Source organism: Polyodon spathula, chromosome 13, assembly GCF_017654505.1.
Source record: "Polyodon spathula isolate WHYD16114869_AA chromosome 13, ASM1765450v1, whole genome shotgun sequence".
Taxonomy (NCBI): Eukaryota; Metazoa; Chordata; class Actinopteri; order Acipenseriformes; family Polyodontidae; genus Polyodon; species Polyodon spathula.
In genome coordinates, this window is record NC_054546.1 from 4,032,367 (window position 1) to 4,052,211 (window position 19,845).

Here is a 19,845-nt window from a genome sequence, read left to right on the forward strand (position 1 = left end):
GTTGGCTGCAGTGTAGTTCTACACCGTAAACGTGGGTGGATATTTGCATTTTATTCAATTACAGTCGTACTTTTTGGCTAACTGTGTACTGATAAACAAATGAGTGCAACTTAACACTGTTGAGAAAATAATAAAATCCCTCCTATTCACCTCCTGCTCCTGGACTTCCCTTATGACCGAGCACACATGTGGACTGCATTGGCATAGCCTTCAAATCCGTTTCCTCAGAAAGATTGAGTTCCTCTATGATTATCACATTTGTATAGATAAGTATCAAGAAGTCGACTTGTGGATGTTGCCTATTCTTCTCACTTACACTGAAATAAAATAAAACTTATGTACAGGGTTATCACTATGGATTTTCAATCAGACCTTTGGAACTTAATGACCATAGTTCAGGTGTGTTGAGTGGGAATTCCCTATATAAAAGATTAGTGTACCTCTCAGCCTATACCTTAATGGGAATTTCAAGTACTGGATTATTCTTGAACAGACACATCCCTCACATAATAGCAGGAATGATGCTTTTACGGGTTTTATAGCTGGGTATTATTTCAAGAAAGCGACAAGAAAGTAATGGTAATACTTTTAGAAGAGAAATCTGCTTCCAGGGAATCTTTAATAATCATAAAGTTGACAGGGTCTTGGTTTAATGACCCAATATAGTGGTGGTGCTGCTAACAGCACAACGCAAGATACACTAACGGCATTAAGTTAAATTAGTGTTATGAGTACTTTAGTTTCTTGCTAGTTGTATAGTGTTACAATTATTGGAATCCTCTGAAATTGTCACTCTGCCTTGCTTGAGAATAAGGCTAGGTGTTCTTTGGGGACTATCCAAATACAGGTGACATGAGTCCAGAATACAAGGAGAATGGAAACTGGTTTAAAAAAAAAAAAAAGGTGTTGATTCGTAAGAGTAAAAACTAGAAATTCAACCTCAAGCATTCAGTCCAGGCAGCAGAGAGAGCTTGACCAAGTCAGTTGTCAAGAGGTTGTCCAGTATGCACTTGATACTAAAACTAAAAAGATACATTAGCCCCCTAGTCTGACCACCCTCATAATCTCATTATCCTTTAGAAAAAAAAAAAAATTAAAAGTTCTTTAAGGTTTTTTTTTTTTTTTTGTCCTGTAAAGGCTACTACTCTATAGTACATGATTTGACAAAAAATACATACATCTGCAATAACGCTATCAACATGGTGTAGGGCCACCATGTGCATTCATGACATGCACTGATTCGATGTGACAAGCCTTCAAAATGTTCTTGAGAGATGGATGGCCACTCCTCAAAGATACCCCTTTCAATTCCTGCAGGACAGCTGAGAGTAGAGTATCACAAGTCTGTTCTCCACAATGGCCCGTAGAGTAATCACGGTTGGGACAGTTCCTCTGAAACATGACTAACGTGGGCAATGTTGGAAACAGAAGACCCTGATAACCAATTGTCTACTATCAGCCCTTCATGATTTAACTTGAGTTGCACCAGGGAGATCCAGCATTTATATAATTACAGAAAACAGCCCAGATTGTGAATCATGAGTGAATGGAACCCTGTCATTACTGGCTGAAGTGCCATGGGTCAGCACATTCTAGTTAGGGGATGTTTTTCTCCTGTACTTTTTTTTTTCACATATACTGAAAATATTGTAGTGGAATAAAAATAATGAATCATGTAATAAGAAAATGAACCGTTCTTCAGTTAAATAGGTTTCCCAAGTCTCTATTTGTTCCCTTCCTGGTCGATCACAGCATGTCAACAGAACAGAAAGGGAATGCTTGAAGTGGTGAATTACTTCATTTACGGTAATGTTTTTAATACGAACAATGAGCATGACTGATCTGCCTACTTTTAGTATAATGCACACTCCTTGCACACTAGTCATAATATAAAATACAGAACAATAAGTATAATGTGCACCACATGTACACTGTGTAATCTGTATATATATATATATATATATATATATATATATATATATATATATATATATATATATATATATATATATATATATATATAGTTGATTTTTATGATTTATTCTTAATAAAAGATGTTGGCAAACACCTAATGTAAGACCAAAATAGGTCAAAAGAGTAGATGCAAGGAACAGATAAGAAATAAATCACTGAAATTGCAAGGTACAGTTCAGAACACAAAGCTATTTCATTTAAGGATCTTGGGAGTCTTAAAATAACCAAATGCACTAATACTGTACTATTCAGGAATAGGCAATACTATTCATTTATACTTTCTTTGCAAGTGCATTAATAGTTTGTGCATGAAACCCTGAATTACCTGATCTATTTTAAACAGTCATCTCAGTGGGTGCATTTTTCCTTGCTCAAATATATCACACTAAAGTATAGAGCTTGGAGAATAAAACTCACCTTTTTTGGTGTCAGTATGTTTTTTTTTTTTGTTTTTGTTTTTTTTTTTTTAAAACAGCGATAGCACTTAACATTACTTGTTTCCTAGAAAAATGGAAAATGGAACAACCAGATGGGGGACATTTTTCTTGTGGAAAACCGCATCTATTTGCATAAACTTTTGCATAATGCATATCCATATACTGAATATTCTTGGTCTTGTTTTGAGCCTCTCTAGCTTGCCTGTTTTACTAGGTTATGTGTGTTTGTGACAGCAAAAAAGATTAAGGAGATGCATCAAAGGCCATTTGAAGGGAAAGAGCATGGTTTTAGAAACAGTTTAGGTGAGAATGTCATATCTGAAGACCTGAAAGGAAAGCACTATAAAAATGTAAGGCATAAAGTTGGGCTGCGAAAATAACATTGCTATAAATCCTCTCAAGCTCGAACCACAACCACAACACCCTTCTGTATCGTCTAAAAACCAGAATAGTGCTTGATTTGAAACGTTGGCAATGTTGGGAGGGTCCTGGTCAGAAGATGGTTATGATATCTGAAAGGCAGGATTAGAGATGGAATGGATGGGCGTACACAGTGGGATCTAACAAAGCAAGCCACATGCTGTTCAAATCTGGAAGCTGACAGCATTTAGAGGCTGGGACAGAACTACTTCATTCCAGCCCCAGTCTTCTATGAACAAGCTTAATTGTAGAGTCAACTATGGTTTCTGGTGAACTTGCTGCATTACCAGATGTCTAGATCCCAATGCAGGCACTCAAGCCTCTTTGATGCCTTCTTGCCCTGAAGGGGTGCTGCTGTAGATCTTGTCTAAGGAATTTCCACAACTATGAAAATACAATGTTGAAGGTCCAATAAATATACTCAGGGTTTGGACATTCCCGGCAATATTAAAAAACCTGGTTATTATTCTATTTCCAAAGCAAAACCTTGCATACCTTGTTAGTGTCAAGCACCATCATCTACTAAAAAAGCAAATCACCAGAACAATCCTCTCCACAAGTCGGGGTCAGCTAAATTGCTGCAGTTTACCCATGAATCAGTGGAGGCTCAGAACCGTCATGTCAATGGAACCTGTTCATGTCTGAGTAATGGCTAAACAGTAAGGATCTTGTAATCTCCACAATTGTATCAATCACTAGTGAGCCACCACATGGCAAAATCCATCTCAGGGTTCAGATCAAACTAATGATCTAGTAAACACTTACAATGCAATACTGTACAGATAGAACCTTCCCTGTTATCAAGAAGCAGCAGCAATTAATGCAAAGGACTGCGGGCCATTCAGGTATTTGGCAGTCATGCTTTTTTTTACATCCTGAGGTCTGGGTTTAAAACTGTCTCAGGTCGCAAGTGAAAAAGAGTTTGACAGACTTAATATAGTTCACTGTGGACTGTCCACATCACTAGACTACCACACAATTTAGTATAATGTTCAGTCTCTACATTTAAAGCATTTCAAAAGATCATAGCCGTTTAAAAATTACAAAGAGCATCATGAACTCACAATGGCTGCTGCTGACATGTCTCCAATACTATAAGAGGGCTGTTGGAAAAGTCGATTATCACATCAAAACTGAAAAGTGTTTTTAACTCGTTTGGGTGTATTTGGTAAAATAGAACTTTTAAACCTCCCATACAGTTGGAAACATAAACCAGGTCTCCGAGATGTTTACCGTCATTTGTAAAGTGTTTATTTTGCTATGCTTTCAGGAACGTTTTCCAGGACTGATTAGCAGTGACATCATTCAGCGTGACATTAACCATATTTGCATTTGCCTTGAACGAAGCCTTAAGTATTTTCTGATAACAGCAACAACAGGTCTTTCCTCTTTATATTATATCTGGAACATTGAAACTGAAAGAATTCTCATGCAGACTCATTTTAAAAGCCTGTAAAGACTGATAAATGAAACAGGTTTGGGAAGTCAGGGGTATTTGCCTGACATTCGTATTCAATTACCGGTAACTGTGTTCTAAAACCACCCCTAATACTATGTGAATATAAACATTCAATTTTTTACTTTTTTTTTTTTTTTTTTTTTTTAGTTTTGTTTTCAATACTTTTTTTTTTTTTTTTAGTTTGTATGTTCAAATAGGCCTGTTCTTGTGCAGTCGATAATCATAGACATTCTCATAAAAAATTAAGGAGAAATGTGATGTATTTTCTTTATGAGAGTCTCCTACAAGGTAATTCCTCACTGTGTTTCAGGGTCATAAGCACATGTTTCTATGGTGCAGTAAAGAAGAAATCAGTAGCACTCAGTTATTAGCATGTCTGGTTACTGGACTGAGTTGTCTTCAGAGTAATGACTGCATTTGTTTGTTTCTCTCACTCTGTGTGCCAGCTTCAGTTTACCGAGTGGGAATGGGTAGCATTTATAATTAAAATTACGCCTACACCCCCGACAGATTTTAGTTCACCGTTTTTCTTGGCTGTGAAGTAAAGGCACTGAAATGTGCACACAGTGGTTGAATTGTTAAGGGATCTGAACCTACTAACATGTGCTATATCACATGTCACATGTTTTTATTTTGATATGGTAATATATGCACACTGTTGAAACACTACTGAAACGGGTTATCAACACAACTGTGTTTAATCTGTCCAGTTGCCACCTGCTAAACCACAACTATAATTAAGAAAGGAGATGCTTTCTAGAATGACACAATAACATATATATTTTCTTTATTATTATTAGTTCATCTTCTGTAAATTTAAGATACTGTAAAGTTAAACCAAACAGCAGATTATTATAACCAAGTTCTGGTTTATTTCTTGTCCAGCTCATATAGGTTTAAACAGCTCTTAGTCCTCTATCAGTCCTAGCTCCATCTGGACGCTAGTGAAACAGTAGTCAAGATAGTTCAAAGTGGGCGATATCACAATAAACATCAAGTGAGCAAAGAGCAAACCTCGATGGAGGAGGCCCACGATCGATCTATCTTTACTCTTAATTATTCATGCACTTTTTTTTCTCTTTCTGTACACCCTTGTAAAATTATAGAACAGTGGTTTGCAAAAATATACTGGCGGATGAATTGGAAATTGTTTGCTCATTGAATCAAGCAGACTAGGGATATGTGATGTGGAGATGATTTACAAGGCTAAACAGCGCTTTGGAACTCGACCATATTGCTTAAGCATTCTTTAGCTTTACAGCTGTTTCACAGGGGTGGTGGCAGAAGTTGCCTATGAAGAAAATACTGTCTCCACAAGAAATTTGTGTAACTCAAGTATAGACATATCGCAGCTGTACTAATAAATGGGTGTTTATTTTAAATGATAAATGTGTTGTCAGCTGAATTGCAGCTTGCAACTAACTAACAGTAATTGGAACTATGTTGGAAATGTTGGGTATAACAGCCCAGCTCTAGACCACAATAAAAGAAGAAGATTAACAAAAAATGTACAAACTGGAGAGCTAAACATTTCTTTTCATGAACAATTTCTCACCTTATGTCTCCTCCGTCTGTGGTCAGGTTGTAGTTTGACAGTAGTGCCACATCTAGGCTTTCACAGGAGTCTAGCAATTACTTAACTACTGTAGGCCCTCATGCTTGTAGGCACAAAGTGCTTTCTTAACATTAGTGTGCTCAGGATACCACAAGTTTCCATGACGTCACACCCAGGGACTAGCAGCTGGCTGCACGCCTGGCTCAGATAATAGAGTTGCTTATTTTAAACAGTCAAACTGCAGTCAAATAATCTCCCCTTCAAAACTGAGGGAAAGCTACACACATCTGCTAAGTTGTTGGAGAAACACAAAGAGCCTGTGTGAACTCAACGGTTTAGATTAAGATTACTCACGTTATTGTGGCTAAGATAATTAAACCCACTTCTTTTGACAAATGCAGCAACGATTGTCAAAACATTGCAAATATATGAAAGCTATTTGCTAATCTGCATCTGAATTCTGTGTAAATACCGCCCTGTACAGTACCTCTGAGAAGGCCAGATTAGAGAACTGGCTGAGCTACAATACTGAACATTTCAGTTGTTTTTCTTTCTCTGTAACTCACTTCCAGCTAAATCCCTTGCTGCTTTACAGACCTAACTGCCCCTGATGATAATATATCAGCTTCTTAATTCTAAAAATGAAGATGGAGAAAGCTTGTGTGCTAGCGTTACCTGAGGTAACAAACATAAACAAACTGTCAAGTCAAAAAATGTCTGGTTTCTAGTGACACATACATGCATTCACACACACACATGCGTGCTTGTTACACACACACAATTTCATAGACCTCTCACAGAGCCAGCATCTTCAAGTACATCACCACTGTAACAGACAATCAATTGTGATAAAACAGAGATCATTTTTCAGTGATATCTTTATCTAATTATGTATCACATTATTTTACAATTACATTGTTAAACTTGACATTTATCTTGTCTGCCTGTCGCAGCAATGCCGTTCAATTAAGAGCAAGCAGCATATTGGTATTTTTTTTTATTTATTTTTTTTAATTAGTGTATTAAAACAGTGACTTTCTGTATAACAGAGTTCCTGGTGGTGTCTTCCCCATTACTGGTTTGTAATGATTTTCTTTGACAACTTTCCTTCAATTTAATGTATTGGCCTTCCACCCATCCACCATCTAGACTTCTCCCCAATTCCTGAAGTAAGTCTATCCAGAGGTTAGGTGAGTGTAAAGCACACTAGTGACATTAACAGGAAAATAAGCATTTGTAAAACAAACAAAAAAGGGGAAGTTACCAAAATAAAAAATAAAAAACACCCAGAAAATAAATTGAAAATAAAAACCACACACGTTGGCATAATTCCTATGTAAATCTCCAGGGATTACAACATATGATAAGCATGATCGATTAATGCACCTAATTCTTGTACTGTTATTTTAAAATTAAAATAAAAATACTGAAAGTGTGTACTACTCTCATTTTATGCAAATTAATTTCCCCATCGAGAAAATGGAAAGAGTTGTGGTTTCTCGAATGTTCAACTAGATAGAAGATTAGATACAAGAGAGCAAAAGTTGTTTTTCTAGCTGATGCAACAAATCGATAAACGGTGGGTTATCAGACCTATACAACAAGGGTCTGATCTCACAGCAGAAGACCCAAGAAACCTGGAGGGAATTCTTCTGCTTTTCGACTTGCCAGTAACTCATAGTCTTATTCAGCGGCCATTTGAGCCTTGGAATTTAGACGACTGGATTCGAGGAATACAAGTCTAAGGCAATGAGTTCCATCACCTCTTCCCAGGGGGAAAAAAAAACAGAAGGCATGAGAGAGAGAGAGAGGAGAGAGAAAAGACAGAGGAAAATCACTGGCAATGGAAATAACAGCTCTCGCTCTCTCTGGACTTTCAAAAGCTTGCCCATAATTTACCCCAAACCAAACATAAAAAGTTGTCCATTGCACACAGTGATTTAGGGAATGTAAATGTGCATTACTGTATATCACCTGATAAAACTCCCGGAGCCAGGGCTTCTGAAGATTTTCAGGCTGGAAAAAAAAAAGAGACAATCAATTTAAAATACTGTCGTAGCTCAAGACAACATCAAAATGCAATATTCTATTACGGGTGTCTAAAATATAGGCCTACACAGTCAGACTGCCATTCCTCTCTATGATGTAAATCTGTTTTTAACAGAAGTATCCCTTCAGAGAGAGGGAAATTAAAAAAAAAAGACAAATACGTGTGAGTGTGCATAGGTGTGTGCATGTGTGCCCCAAACAAACATAATTCAGAGCATAGCAAGTACACAAGAGCAGTAAAAGGTAAAACAGGAGAGAATTATTTGAACTTCTAATCAAGTTCTTCTGAAACTTTAAAACACTGCTATCTTACTTAAGGTTTTGACCTCACAGCAAATACCAATAATCAGTGTTTAACACAAGCAATGAGAAATAAATGACAGCTCTATATTCAGCACACTGGGCAAGCTTAACAAAAAACATCAGTGATCAGACATCATCTAATGCAGAAAAAACAGCAAGGGAACAGCTGAGTAATGGAGCAGAGGAAACGAGGGATGCACGTCCCAATTACATTTCTTATCTGCAAACACCCTCGAGGCCTCAGTATACAAGCAAAGAATAGAAAACATAATGCTCTATAAGTGTTGTCAGATATGAGCTGGATTGGCACAGAATGGGAAACTGACATCCACTCTCCGCTGTGTGATTATCCCAAGATTACCATACTGTATCAACGTGCTATCCGCTAGGTCCGTGAACATTCTGTTTAAACTTCACCCATCTAATCCACAGCTTCAGCAAGTGTATTGTTTTGCTATGCCTGTTGAAACTGGGCCGAGACCATCCATTCTCACTGCTGCAAATGAACCCGGAACCACGTAGCTATGGCCAAACCTTTTGCATCACCCTATAGAGTTAATAAAATTTGCTTTATGAAGTCAAACGAAACCTGCTGAATACTGTTAAACTAACATCTTGAACTACATACCACTTTGTAGTTTTAAAATCTACTAAAACAAAAAAACTGACAATTGAAAAACGTGACATTTCAAAATCTAACATGAAATACAGTAATATTATTATGGCTTCTGGAAGACTTTTGCGATATAATTTTGTAGTTTCAATGAATAAATGATGTTAAATATAATATTTAAAATACATTATTTTTTAAATGACTGTCTCAATTCTAAAATTCTAGGTGATGCAAAACTATTGACCATAGCACTACAAGTGGCTATATAGCCATAAACAGACAATGGATCTCAAAGGGCGCAGTTATGGGCCACAGCCCTACAGTAAACCAAACCATTTCTTTTGTTATACAGTACAGCAACAGACCTTAAAATAAAGCTGGTCTCTAAGCTCTCATACCTAGACTTTACTGCTTTGATGTTTACAGTAATATTTCAATCCAGCAGTGTTTCAGAGAGGATTTACTGCCAGGGAAAACTGAGTCATGCTACCAAAAATGAACAAATAACACAAAGCAGCGCACCGTAAATTTGAAGAATATTTTAAATACGAATACAACAATTCAAATGTTAATTTGCAAGTCCAAGGCCAATATTGAGTTGAGTAATGTGACACTGTAAAATTGAGTATAAGATTTAAACTCAACTACTGCAAATGGAGTGCTGACTATCAGCACTGTAACTAAACAAGATTCTGTAATGCTATACAAACATATTACAGTACTGCTTTGAGTTATTTGAAGAACTCTGTTTTCAAAAACTGATTTTACTGATAAAATGCAACAGTCTACAACAGCTGCATGGATATCAAACATTACTTTGAGTAAACAGTCTTTAAATAAACTAGTATGATAAAGCATTGTAAATAAAGCCATGTACTTCAAAAGCAACTAAACTCAATTATCTGTCCAGAAGTCGACATGGCAATGAAAATGTTTCCCAGTTGATCTAAATCTCTTTCATTTCTATTGAAAATCCATTTCGGTTTCACATCACAGCCTGAGAGACCCGCTTAACTAAAACAAGATGGAGGTTTGATGTTTACAGGCTATTCAACTGGCAGAACCTCCCATGCTAAATTCAATTTCTCTTGTAACACTCAAATCTTACTGTAAAGTGCAATTCGCTCCCAGTGAATTAATTTATTTTATGAGATTACCAGCCAAATACATAACATATTCCATATGCCCACCTTTCTTTTGTAATATTTATTTAGAAAGGTATGTTTTTGAAGTTAAAATGGGCTGGAAGCAAGTGTCAACAAATCCAGTTAAACTCACTAAAGTCAATGCACCTAAAAAGTGATTCTCCAGCCACAGCAAATGTCTGTATGCCAATGGCTGTATGTAATCACACCTCCAACTGCTGCGGAACCCAGTCTATATTGCTGGGCTATATATGGTTACAGTATGTATGTTACAGTAAACGGGATAATGCTCACGAGCAGTATAATTTGTCTAGCACAGTGACCTCAGCCACGCTTCATACTAAATCAAGTCTGGCATTTGATTCTAACTATAGTGTCATTAGGAAGAACAACAGAAATTAAAAAAAAAAACATGCTTTTCAGAATTCCCTGCATGCACAAAGGATGCCTGGGAATATTCACCTGGTTTGGGTATGTGTGAATAAACAATATCAAAACAAATCAGGATTATGGGCACATTACAGCATGGGATACCACAAAGATAATGTGTTGCCTCTGAACTCCTTAAGGATGCACAAGAATATGACAGCAGGGGCGTCAAGATTAATACCTTTGACTACTGGCTGACAGTATACTGCTCCTGAAATGAACCAACTTGTCACTCTTGACTAGCTGCCAATTTGTGGTTTTATTTTAAGGTAGCTTTACTGCTTCACATATATTCTATTTTGTCGCGTTTATAAGTGCTGCATTTAAGGAACAAAAGTACTGTAGGCAGCCAACAAACTGTTCATGATTTGGCCAATTCCATTGTTTACTTTAACTACTGTCGTGAAGGGGACAATTATTTAATATATGGTACTCTTAGAAGCTGTGCTGGCCTGAGTACATGTACCTCATGTGGCAGTACAAAGTTTGCCACAGATATCCAGATTTAAATGTGACATTTCATTCCAGTGGAAAGGCTATACAGTACTCATGTAATATAAATTAAATGCTATTGTCATGAGAAGTTATTAGCTGTTCATCTATTGTGAAGAGGAGCTGGAATAATCCTGCGTACCATAACATACTATAGAATCAACTGCAGAAGAATTATGATGAAAAAGCAAACACCTACTGTACAGGTACGTCAATCAATATCGGCTTATCCGGTTTCTGAGGGACAAATGACTCCTTAAATTAGAAAAAAATAAAAGGAAAGTGGCTTCTTAAATGGGAGGACAGAAGTCCCCAAGTTCAATTCAAAGCACACAGTTTTAAGAATGTGTTTTTGTACCTGAACGCTCCTATAATATACAATAACTGAATAATTTACAACGAATTGGATAAAGGTGAAGCATGCACTCTGAACAGTTAATTCATTTGATGGGTAATGGACTGTAAGTATCATGTGTTATGAGCCCTGATGCATGAACATTAATCTCTAGACATCTTTGACACTTGCCAACAAACTGCTCCAGAGGTACTATACTGTGGTTCAGTAGCCTGCATCTTCGAATAATGGGACATTTTCAAAGCGTTACCAATGCTGTATCTATGGAAAACATATGTTCAGCCATTTGGAGTAACGCAATGCCTTGACACAAGAACCTCATGTGTTGCTCCTAAATTGATATGAATTTAGAATGATTTTCGCTCAGCTAACCTGGATTCCCTGGAGGTTCCCAAGTGTGCTTATACTGCCCTGTCCTGGAGCAGAGATATATTTCACTGGAGGGAGCAATACTGCGGAATGAATCACCACTGCTACCACTATCACTTACTGGAAGTGTGTGTATGAACAATAAAACCTTAACCGTAACTAGGTAAAATGGTATTAATCTTAAAAAAACCACAGTAGAACTCCAGCTAGTTTGAAACATTTTCAATAAATAAAATGACTAAAATAGCCATACATAGCCTGCAGTACATGTTCTTAGACATGCTTATGCAACTGTTTGTTTTCTTTCCCATGACTCAGATGGCTTATCGTTGAAATGTTTGTCTAATTTTATTACTAAGTTTCTTTTTCTGACTGAGATTTTAAAGCATTTGAAATAACTACTGTCATGGATATTGTTAATAACTAGCCTTAAGCACAAGGTTTCAGGTACAGCTATTTCTTCCACTGCCCTGTCGTTCTCTCCCTCAGCTTATCAAAATTATTTTCCCTATTAATTAGAATTGCTACAACCCTTTAACCCTTATAAGCTACCTATATATATATATATATATATATATATATATATATATATATATATATATATATATATATATATATATATATATATAATATATATTAATTTAATACGTCGATAGCAGCTATCGGGATGAAAATACTTTTTTGAAAAAAGAGTCTCAAATTAATTTAAACATTTTCATACTTCATGAAGTGGGTGTAGATCAAACTAGGTGTAAGATGACTATAGATCTAAAATACTATTATAAAATATAATATATTATATATATATATATATATATAGCATATTATATACTATATATATAATATATATATTATATAATATATATATTTATAAAGATATCTACTTTCAGTGCATTCCTGACAATTACTAAAGGACTTCTGAAGTGCTCCACACTCCTTTAAAATATTTGAAAAATTCTATCCTAAACCCTGGTCTGCCATGAAATGGCATGCACTTAATGGAAATGCTGCAATTTTTGTATCTATTGAAAGGCCTGCAAGTATTAGTTGACCTTATTCATTTTATTTGAAATGATCAGTGCAAGTTTGTTATTTTGAGTATTTTAAATGGGAGGCACAAATATGAAAGAGTATCAAACCTGTTATGCATTTGTATAGTGCATATGGTACGACCATGTATGTTCTTGCACTGATTACTGTAAGTACCTATTACAATCACAGACCATCAGAAACCGATTAAACTAGTGGGACAAATCTATTAGTTGAGAAGAGAATGGATGTGAAAATAAAAGCAAAGTCGTCACAATGTTTCCCAATGCAGGGGTTCCCAAACTTTTTTTTTTTTTTTTTTTACTGGAGGCCCACCTGTTCAGCTGCATTAGGTACTGAGGCCCACTATTAGCATTCCTTAGGAAAATGTCAAATTAAAAACATTTTATATGTTTAACCCTTTGCAGTCCTATGTCGGACCAGGTAGACTTTACAATTTTCCCTTTCCAGTCTGATGTCGGACCCTGTGGCACTGGAACAATTTTTAAAGTGGGGGTGCTGAAAGCCACTGAACAAAACTGTAACCCCTGTATATGATGGAAGCCATGCAAAGCCAGGGGGTGCAACCGCACCCCCAGCACCCCTAGTTCCAGCGCCCTTGGTCTCTAGTCGTTTTTTTTTTCCTCCGGAAAAAGCAGAACAAACCTTTCAATGGCTGAGTGAGACTGACAGGGGCCGAATGAAGCCGAAACAGAAAGGGGGTGGGGCGTATCTGATAGCCCCATCCACTACAGAGATAATACAAAGGAGACAGCTGCTTCTGCATCCAGAATATCAGGCATTTGCAGAGCTTTTTGAGATGTTACAGTAATAAAATAATGACTTGGATCGCATTATTGAGTTTGGTGATAAAACGAATGATCAGGCCAAGATTTTTCAGTATGCACGTCTATGAATCGGTATGTGAAAAATACAGCGAACAAGGGGTGGGGCTTGGCTGAAGATACTGTACCGAGTGGGCTTTTGCGAGTCAATGCCTTTTAAACTTGTTTTACTCTGAAAAAAAAATATTTGAAACAGCTTGTCTAAAATAAATAGCGCGTGTGAAAGTAAATTGGACCCGACACGCCTGACAAGCGCTGAATAAATGGACTGCAAAGGTTTAAACCTGTAACATTATAAATAAACCTAATCTAAACTGTAATGTATTCATTTGCATACATATTGTGAAAGATGAAAATCACAAAGAGTGAGTGAAAAAAGACTGAAAATAAAAGAAATTGAAACACTTTACATTTGATAATAAAATAAAATCGGAAAAACTAAAACAGACGTTTTTATCAAACCTTTAAATTAGGCACCTTTTTAGAACTGAAATTTTTAGAAATGCAGTTATTTTTCCTGGTCACCAAACAAGAAAGCAGTGCATGTCTGTTATAATTCCCACTCATAAATACCTGAACAGGAATCACTAAAACCAGTACAATGTGTTCAAAAACATAACTAAAATCCTAATTTCTAAACACTGTGTAACTAAAACGTCCAGCCGTTACCTCACGCCGAACTGCCATGCACAAAAAATAAGAATGAGCACAATACAGAGGGAAACGAGAGCCTTGCAGAAGTTACTTTTTTTGCAACTTTACTCTGTGCAACCAAATACAGCTTGCAAAATCAAATTCGATTGGCTGGCTTTTTTTATTATTATTTTCCAACAAAACATATTCTAGCGTTATTTTAAGACGCCTGTGAACGAGTCAGTAATCAATAAAATAGCAGCGTATCCAAATATTTTAATAAATCATTTATTTAGTATGAAAATATTTCTACAAAAGAAAAAAAAACAAAAAAACATTCTAGCACCTCAAAGCTGAGCCCACGGTACAAATGCATTCAAACTCCTGCAGCTGCCTTTTCTGTTCTTTACACTTTGCAAAACTTATTCTTTGTTAGTGGAATCGACATACTGTAATTTTATTAATTCAGTACTGAAAACACTTTTGCCTGCACAGCGATCACATGACCTTAACACTGGCCTACATCCCACCTACAGGTAGGAAATCCGTTAGCTCTGATTTGTGAAATTGTGCTTTGATTGACAGCCCGCCAATATGTCCTTGCTACACTATTTTTGTACAAGTTACAGCAGCCGCTAGCACATGCTTTCCACTGTTAATAGAAAAAAAATACATCGAATGTCCGCGGCCCACCTTTGGGTCGCTGACCACAGTTTGGGAACTCCTGTTGTAATGAATAGCTGGACAACAATATTAAAAGGGATTCTGGCAAGAGCTTGTGTTTAAAGTTTTGAGATCTTTCGGATTTAGATTTAATGAAAACAAACACATTGAATAAACAGAGTGCCCTGCAAAGGATGTTTTCACAGCTCTGTGTGATAAAGCAGTCAGCTGAGCACCTCTTTAATGGAAAAAAACATAATGAAACAATGCACACACACACACACACTCCGACGCACGCAGGCTCACGCAAAAAAACACTATGGACATTTAATCCACACGATGGTGGAAAATCCAAATAAATCTTCTTTAAACTGTAAAAATAGCACTTGGATGTGGCGAGTTAAATCTCCAAATTAGAACCAATCCTATGTAATTACAAGTTACATACAAAGTAACCCCAACCACCCCTTGAGTACCAGCTTTTAACTTGATGCAAACATTCCAGATGTGGTAGAGCCATTTTGGTTCTATGTTCTTACATTTCAGTAGGATCTTTAAATAGACATTTAGTGGTGTTTCCCTTGGTGGTTTTGTTTCTGGAACATCACATAGCATTGACTGTTATGCCATGCTGGTTTCAGGGCTGGTTAGCTAATCAAAGCCTTTAGTGAACTGAAAAACACATGGGAACCACATGAGATCTTCCATGCCCTAAAGTTCTCTCTTCTGGGAATGAATGCCACAATGCACAGGGAGCTTTGCCACTTTAGTTACCCCCAGCTGTCACAAGAGCCTCTAGGAATAATCTGAGTCACAAAATAGCAACAAACCAAAAATACTGCTGCCTGTAATAACTTCAGTGACTCCGGTCTCACACTGGCATATCTCATTGTATTTATTTTGTAAACAGGGGCCAAAATGCTGAGATATCAGTGCTGTGCAAATACTATCATGTTATCATGCAGTGTTTAGGCACTGGTGATAGAAACCAAGCTCCAGTTGGTGTGTACTTAAAATGTTATTGTATTAAACATTAGCCAGGTACTTCTCTGAAATCTGTTTTACTCCCACCACCCCATGTGCTAAATGTACCCAAACACTGCTCAAGCCCCAGCTCAATGTTTCTTCTTTAAAAAGACTATACCTGACAAGTACAGGCAAAGGGTCTAAATTGAAGAAAAGTTGTGTATCCAATGGTAAAGTTAATATCTGAAGCTGTCTGGTCTTTAACATTAATGGAACCGAAAGGTTAGTCATATTAAGTCAAAATATGCCATTATATTACTCCCAAGGAGTTTCATAAGACTGAAAATATGAAGACCTGTTTGGATTAAAGTGACTCAAAGAAAACACACCCTTCGTCACCCCTTGTCAAAGGTATAGCTCTGGTCTCTCTGTAAGACCTCATAGTGGAAAGTACAGCACTGCTGTGTTTGCAAGACATGTACAGTTAACTCCCTGCTCGATAATTAGCATAATACAAAAACAGGCGATTCCCAGCGAAGACACATTTTAGGTAAATAGTGCGTGCTTGAAATACCGGTGCAGTATCTTAATGCATGCTCATAGCATTCCAGGCACACACTGTGGAGTTCCTCTACAGCAGGATGCACAACATCATTCCAAACAAGGAGACTAAACCACAATTATGCAGGTATTATATAAGTTTATTTACAGGATGACATCAGTGTTACACGAATTTTGTCTACTATTCAATATTTTCATGGTACTATTTCATAGGAAATACACCATTTTGATAAAAATTCGGTTTTATTTTGACTCCAACATTGTAAAAATCAGCCTTACATTGCATTTTTGTATACAGCAGGCATGTTCACAAACATTATCACCTTATTCTGTTGGCCAATCAAAGTCTGATTGTTGTGCTGGGTATAGTAACTACCTTGATCAAAAAAAAAAAAAAATTTAAATACTGGCAAGAAAATGTAATACTTTGAGTGGATGAGGAATGGGGAGAAAATGTAAATCAGTTTATGAATATTCAAAAGAAAATTGAAGTGGTGATGCTGTAGTTGGTAATGGAACGAACTGATGTCCAGTGGATTTTTGACTCGTCTTCAAATTGCTTGGACCGTGCAATTCTATCAATTTTCTTTTCGTTTTATGATTTCAGTGTGATTAACCTGACTTGCTTTGTGCTGATGTCATGTTCATATCTTCTGTAGATACTATTTCTATCAGCAAAGCGATTGCCCAAATGTTCACAAAAGTACCAGCTAACCAGGAAAATGTGGCCTCGACCTACACCAATTCTGCTTCATCATACATGCCAGGGTCATTAATCAGAAACCAGAAGTGCTACACATCATATTCCACATGTAAAGTGTGTATACTGAGAATTTACTGAGAATACATTTTTACTGATTTTATCCCTATATTTATATTTGTAAAATAAACTCCCAGGAAATGTTTTTTAAAGATAAAACCAAAAAAATGCATAACCCAAGGTGTCTTCAATGTTTAAAAAATGTCTTAGATCTGGGCAAAAAATAAAATGGCCTGTAGTAGACACTGAATATCTTAAGATGTACAAGCCACAAAATTCGGTCAGTATCTTACTGCTTTACTTGTTAACACCTGAGTACTGACTACAGTACATTTACATGTAGCATTGCTATTTTAGCAATGGGCACCTGATTTTGGAATCTTTAGCTACAACTGTTGTATGTCCCAAAGACTCTAAATGATCATTTGCAACTTCATTTAAATTGCTCAGTGAATGTGTTGAAGAAAGAAAACCAGAGTCTTCTATGTACTTTTCTACATGAGTTAAGTATTGTGCTTATCATTCAAGTTGCCTATCCTGGAGCTACCAAATGCATGTCATGTCATGAACTCAACATTGTTACCATAGTTTCCTATATATCTTAATCTAAAAACAAGGCCAGGTTTTACAAAATAAATCAGTTCATACCACTGATACACGACAGCTTCTTTACTTCATGTTTTCTGAATGCTCTGCTTTTGAAGGGTGAGGTACTGTACTAATACTTGTTGAGAACAGACTAAACCAACTATCACGTGCATTAGAACGCTTCACCACCTACTGTAGCTTCCAAAACAACTCAAGATTCAATTACAGGTAACGTACTAAGAGATTGTGAAATGACAGCTTGATTGAGGGCGCCATTGAATCCTGTCAGTGAATGCTAGAGACCAGATAGCCTGCTCTTGCTGAGCGGAACAACTGTTAAGAGAGTTTGCATTTCATTTGTTCTTCAACCGCATTTTCTTAAGCCAGGTTTGAGAAGATTATGAGGCTTTTATGAAAACCATTCTACTGTACAATACGTGATGAGGATAACACATTGCAAGTTTTAGAAGTCATTATTAAATTATCCTTATTGGAAAAAGTATACACTACTACAAAGTTGTCTTTAATCAACTTGGCTCTTTATTGGTATTTTCATTATATTAAAAATTCAAAAGGCACCTTCTGAACAGTTTTATGGGGGTCACCAATGATTAAATTGCCCTGGGTGAATTTCAAGGGTGCTCACTTCCTCTGGATAAAACTCAACATTTCCATAAGAGACGATGGAACTAATACTCAATGGGAAGCATTTTACTTAAAGGTATGATAATTTATCTCTAGAACAAATGTGGCTGGAAGACACCAGTAGAAGGATTTGTGTCTCTTTAGGTTGCAAGCAATCTAACAAAGTGCTATAGCAGCACAGCACTGCTGCCAGTCTAACCTGATTAAGGCACATATATAAAGAGGGGGGCAATCAAGCACCGTTGTAAGTTGACTTTTAAAAGAATAAAACACAGTTAAGGAGCTGGCTTAAACTGTTAAATAAATCTGAAACGGCTGCCAGCTGTATTGATTTTTACTCAAACATTAATCTGGTTTTAAAGCTTCGGGATGCCTGGGTTTCCCAGTACTGATGCAATGTGTAGTAACTGTTAATCTCTGTAGCCTAGGCAACTCAGCTTTATTTTCTTTTGTATATTTCATTGTTACCCAAACCCACCTCCTCACCCCAAAATTATATTTCTCGATTTCAAAAAGACAAAACGGTCTTTAATATTGTTGGACTACCATTCATTTCACAATACCCTCATTACTCATTACACATTTTACTCAGGTGTGTCAAGCTGTTGTACAGGAAACTGTGGAAACGAGTATAGTGCATGCAATAAGTACTATAGTGCTATGGAGAAAATTATACATTAAAAAGCAGGCTGGTATTAAATGTTCAAGCTTTTCATGATAATAAGAGAAAATAATCTGTAGGAGTTAGTGTTCTGAAGTCAATTCATCAATAAAAACTAGTGGGTTTATTTGATCAACCTATACACTGGTGGATGAAGACTGGGTTGTTAGCCTGGATTTCACCAACTATCCTTGGTTATCTCAGAATTAGTGCTAAAAATAATGCTTACTGGACTGTGGCAACTGATGACATAAAAACTAAGGGAATGAGTTGCTTTGTTCACACAAGAAGCGAAAACTCTTAATAAGAGCAAGCATTTGACTTATGTAAACCTACTATGCAATTTTCTTCAAAATATTCCTAAAAACAAGTTGTTGTAAGATTGCTACCGATAGTTTCAAAAGAATCAGACAGTGGCCACATCTAAGGCAACATCCACTCTGTACTAATTTGAGAAGGATAAGTGCTGCTTCTAAATTAGGTTGATCTTAAATTGCCAATGACAAGACTGGATGGTAATAGTCAGATATCTTGACTTGAGGTGTCCTTTAATACTGAATACCTCCGCAATCATCTAGAAGGCTTTCTCATTACAGAATTAATTAGAGCTGGGATTGAAAAGACTCAAATGGTATTTAGTATTAACCTCAAAATAAGCCAATCCACATTGCTCTCATTAATCATGACAGTTAAACTACTGGTTTATTTATAAAATAACTGCCCTAAACATACTACATTTTCATTTTCTGTCCATAGTTATTTCACATGAAAGTTATGATGCAGCATTTTCTGTGAGGGATAATAATTTCTTCAATAGAAAGAAGCTATAGCCTTCCCAAATATCCTCATTTAAAACACAAGCAAGGCTAACACAGAGAAAACAGCAAAGGATAT

The 19,845-nt window shown here is 36.5% G+C and overlaps 1 protein-coding gene across 2 annotated transcripts in view; it reads right to left on the reverse strand.

Annotated features, from left to right (window-relative positions):
- The window catches only part of LOC121325611 (inositol polyphosphate-5-phosphatase A-like), a 125,749-nt gene that overhangs the window by 83,974 nt on the left and 21,930 nt on the right, over positions 1-19,845 (reverse strand). The window contains exon 2 of one of the 2 annotated variants that reach the window (XM_041268419.1): positions 7,820-7,861. In XM_041268419.1, coding sequence (XP_041124353.1) covers positions 7,820-7,861 — 42 coding nt within the window. Of the gene's footprint in view, positions 1-5,845; positions 6,078-7,819; positions 7,862-19,845 lie in introns of those variants that run through there. The other variant, XM_041268420.1, reaches the window with a different exon arrangement.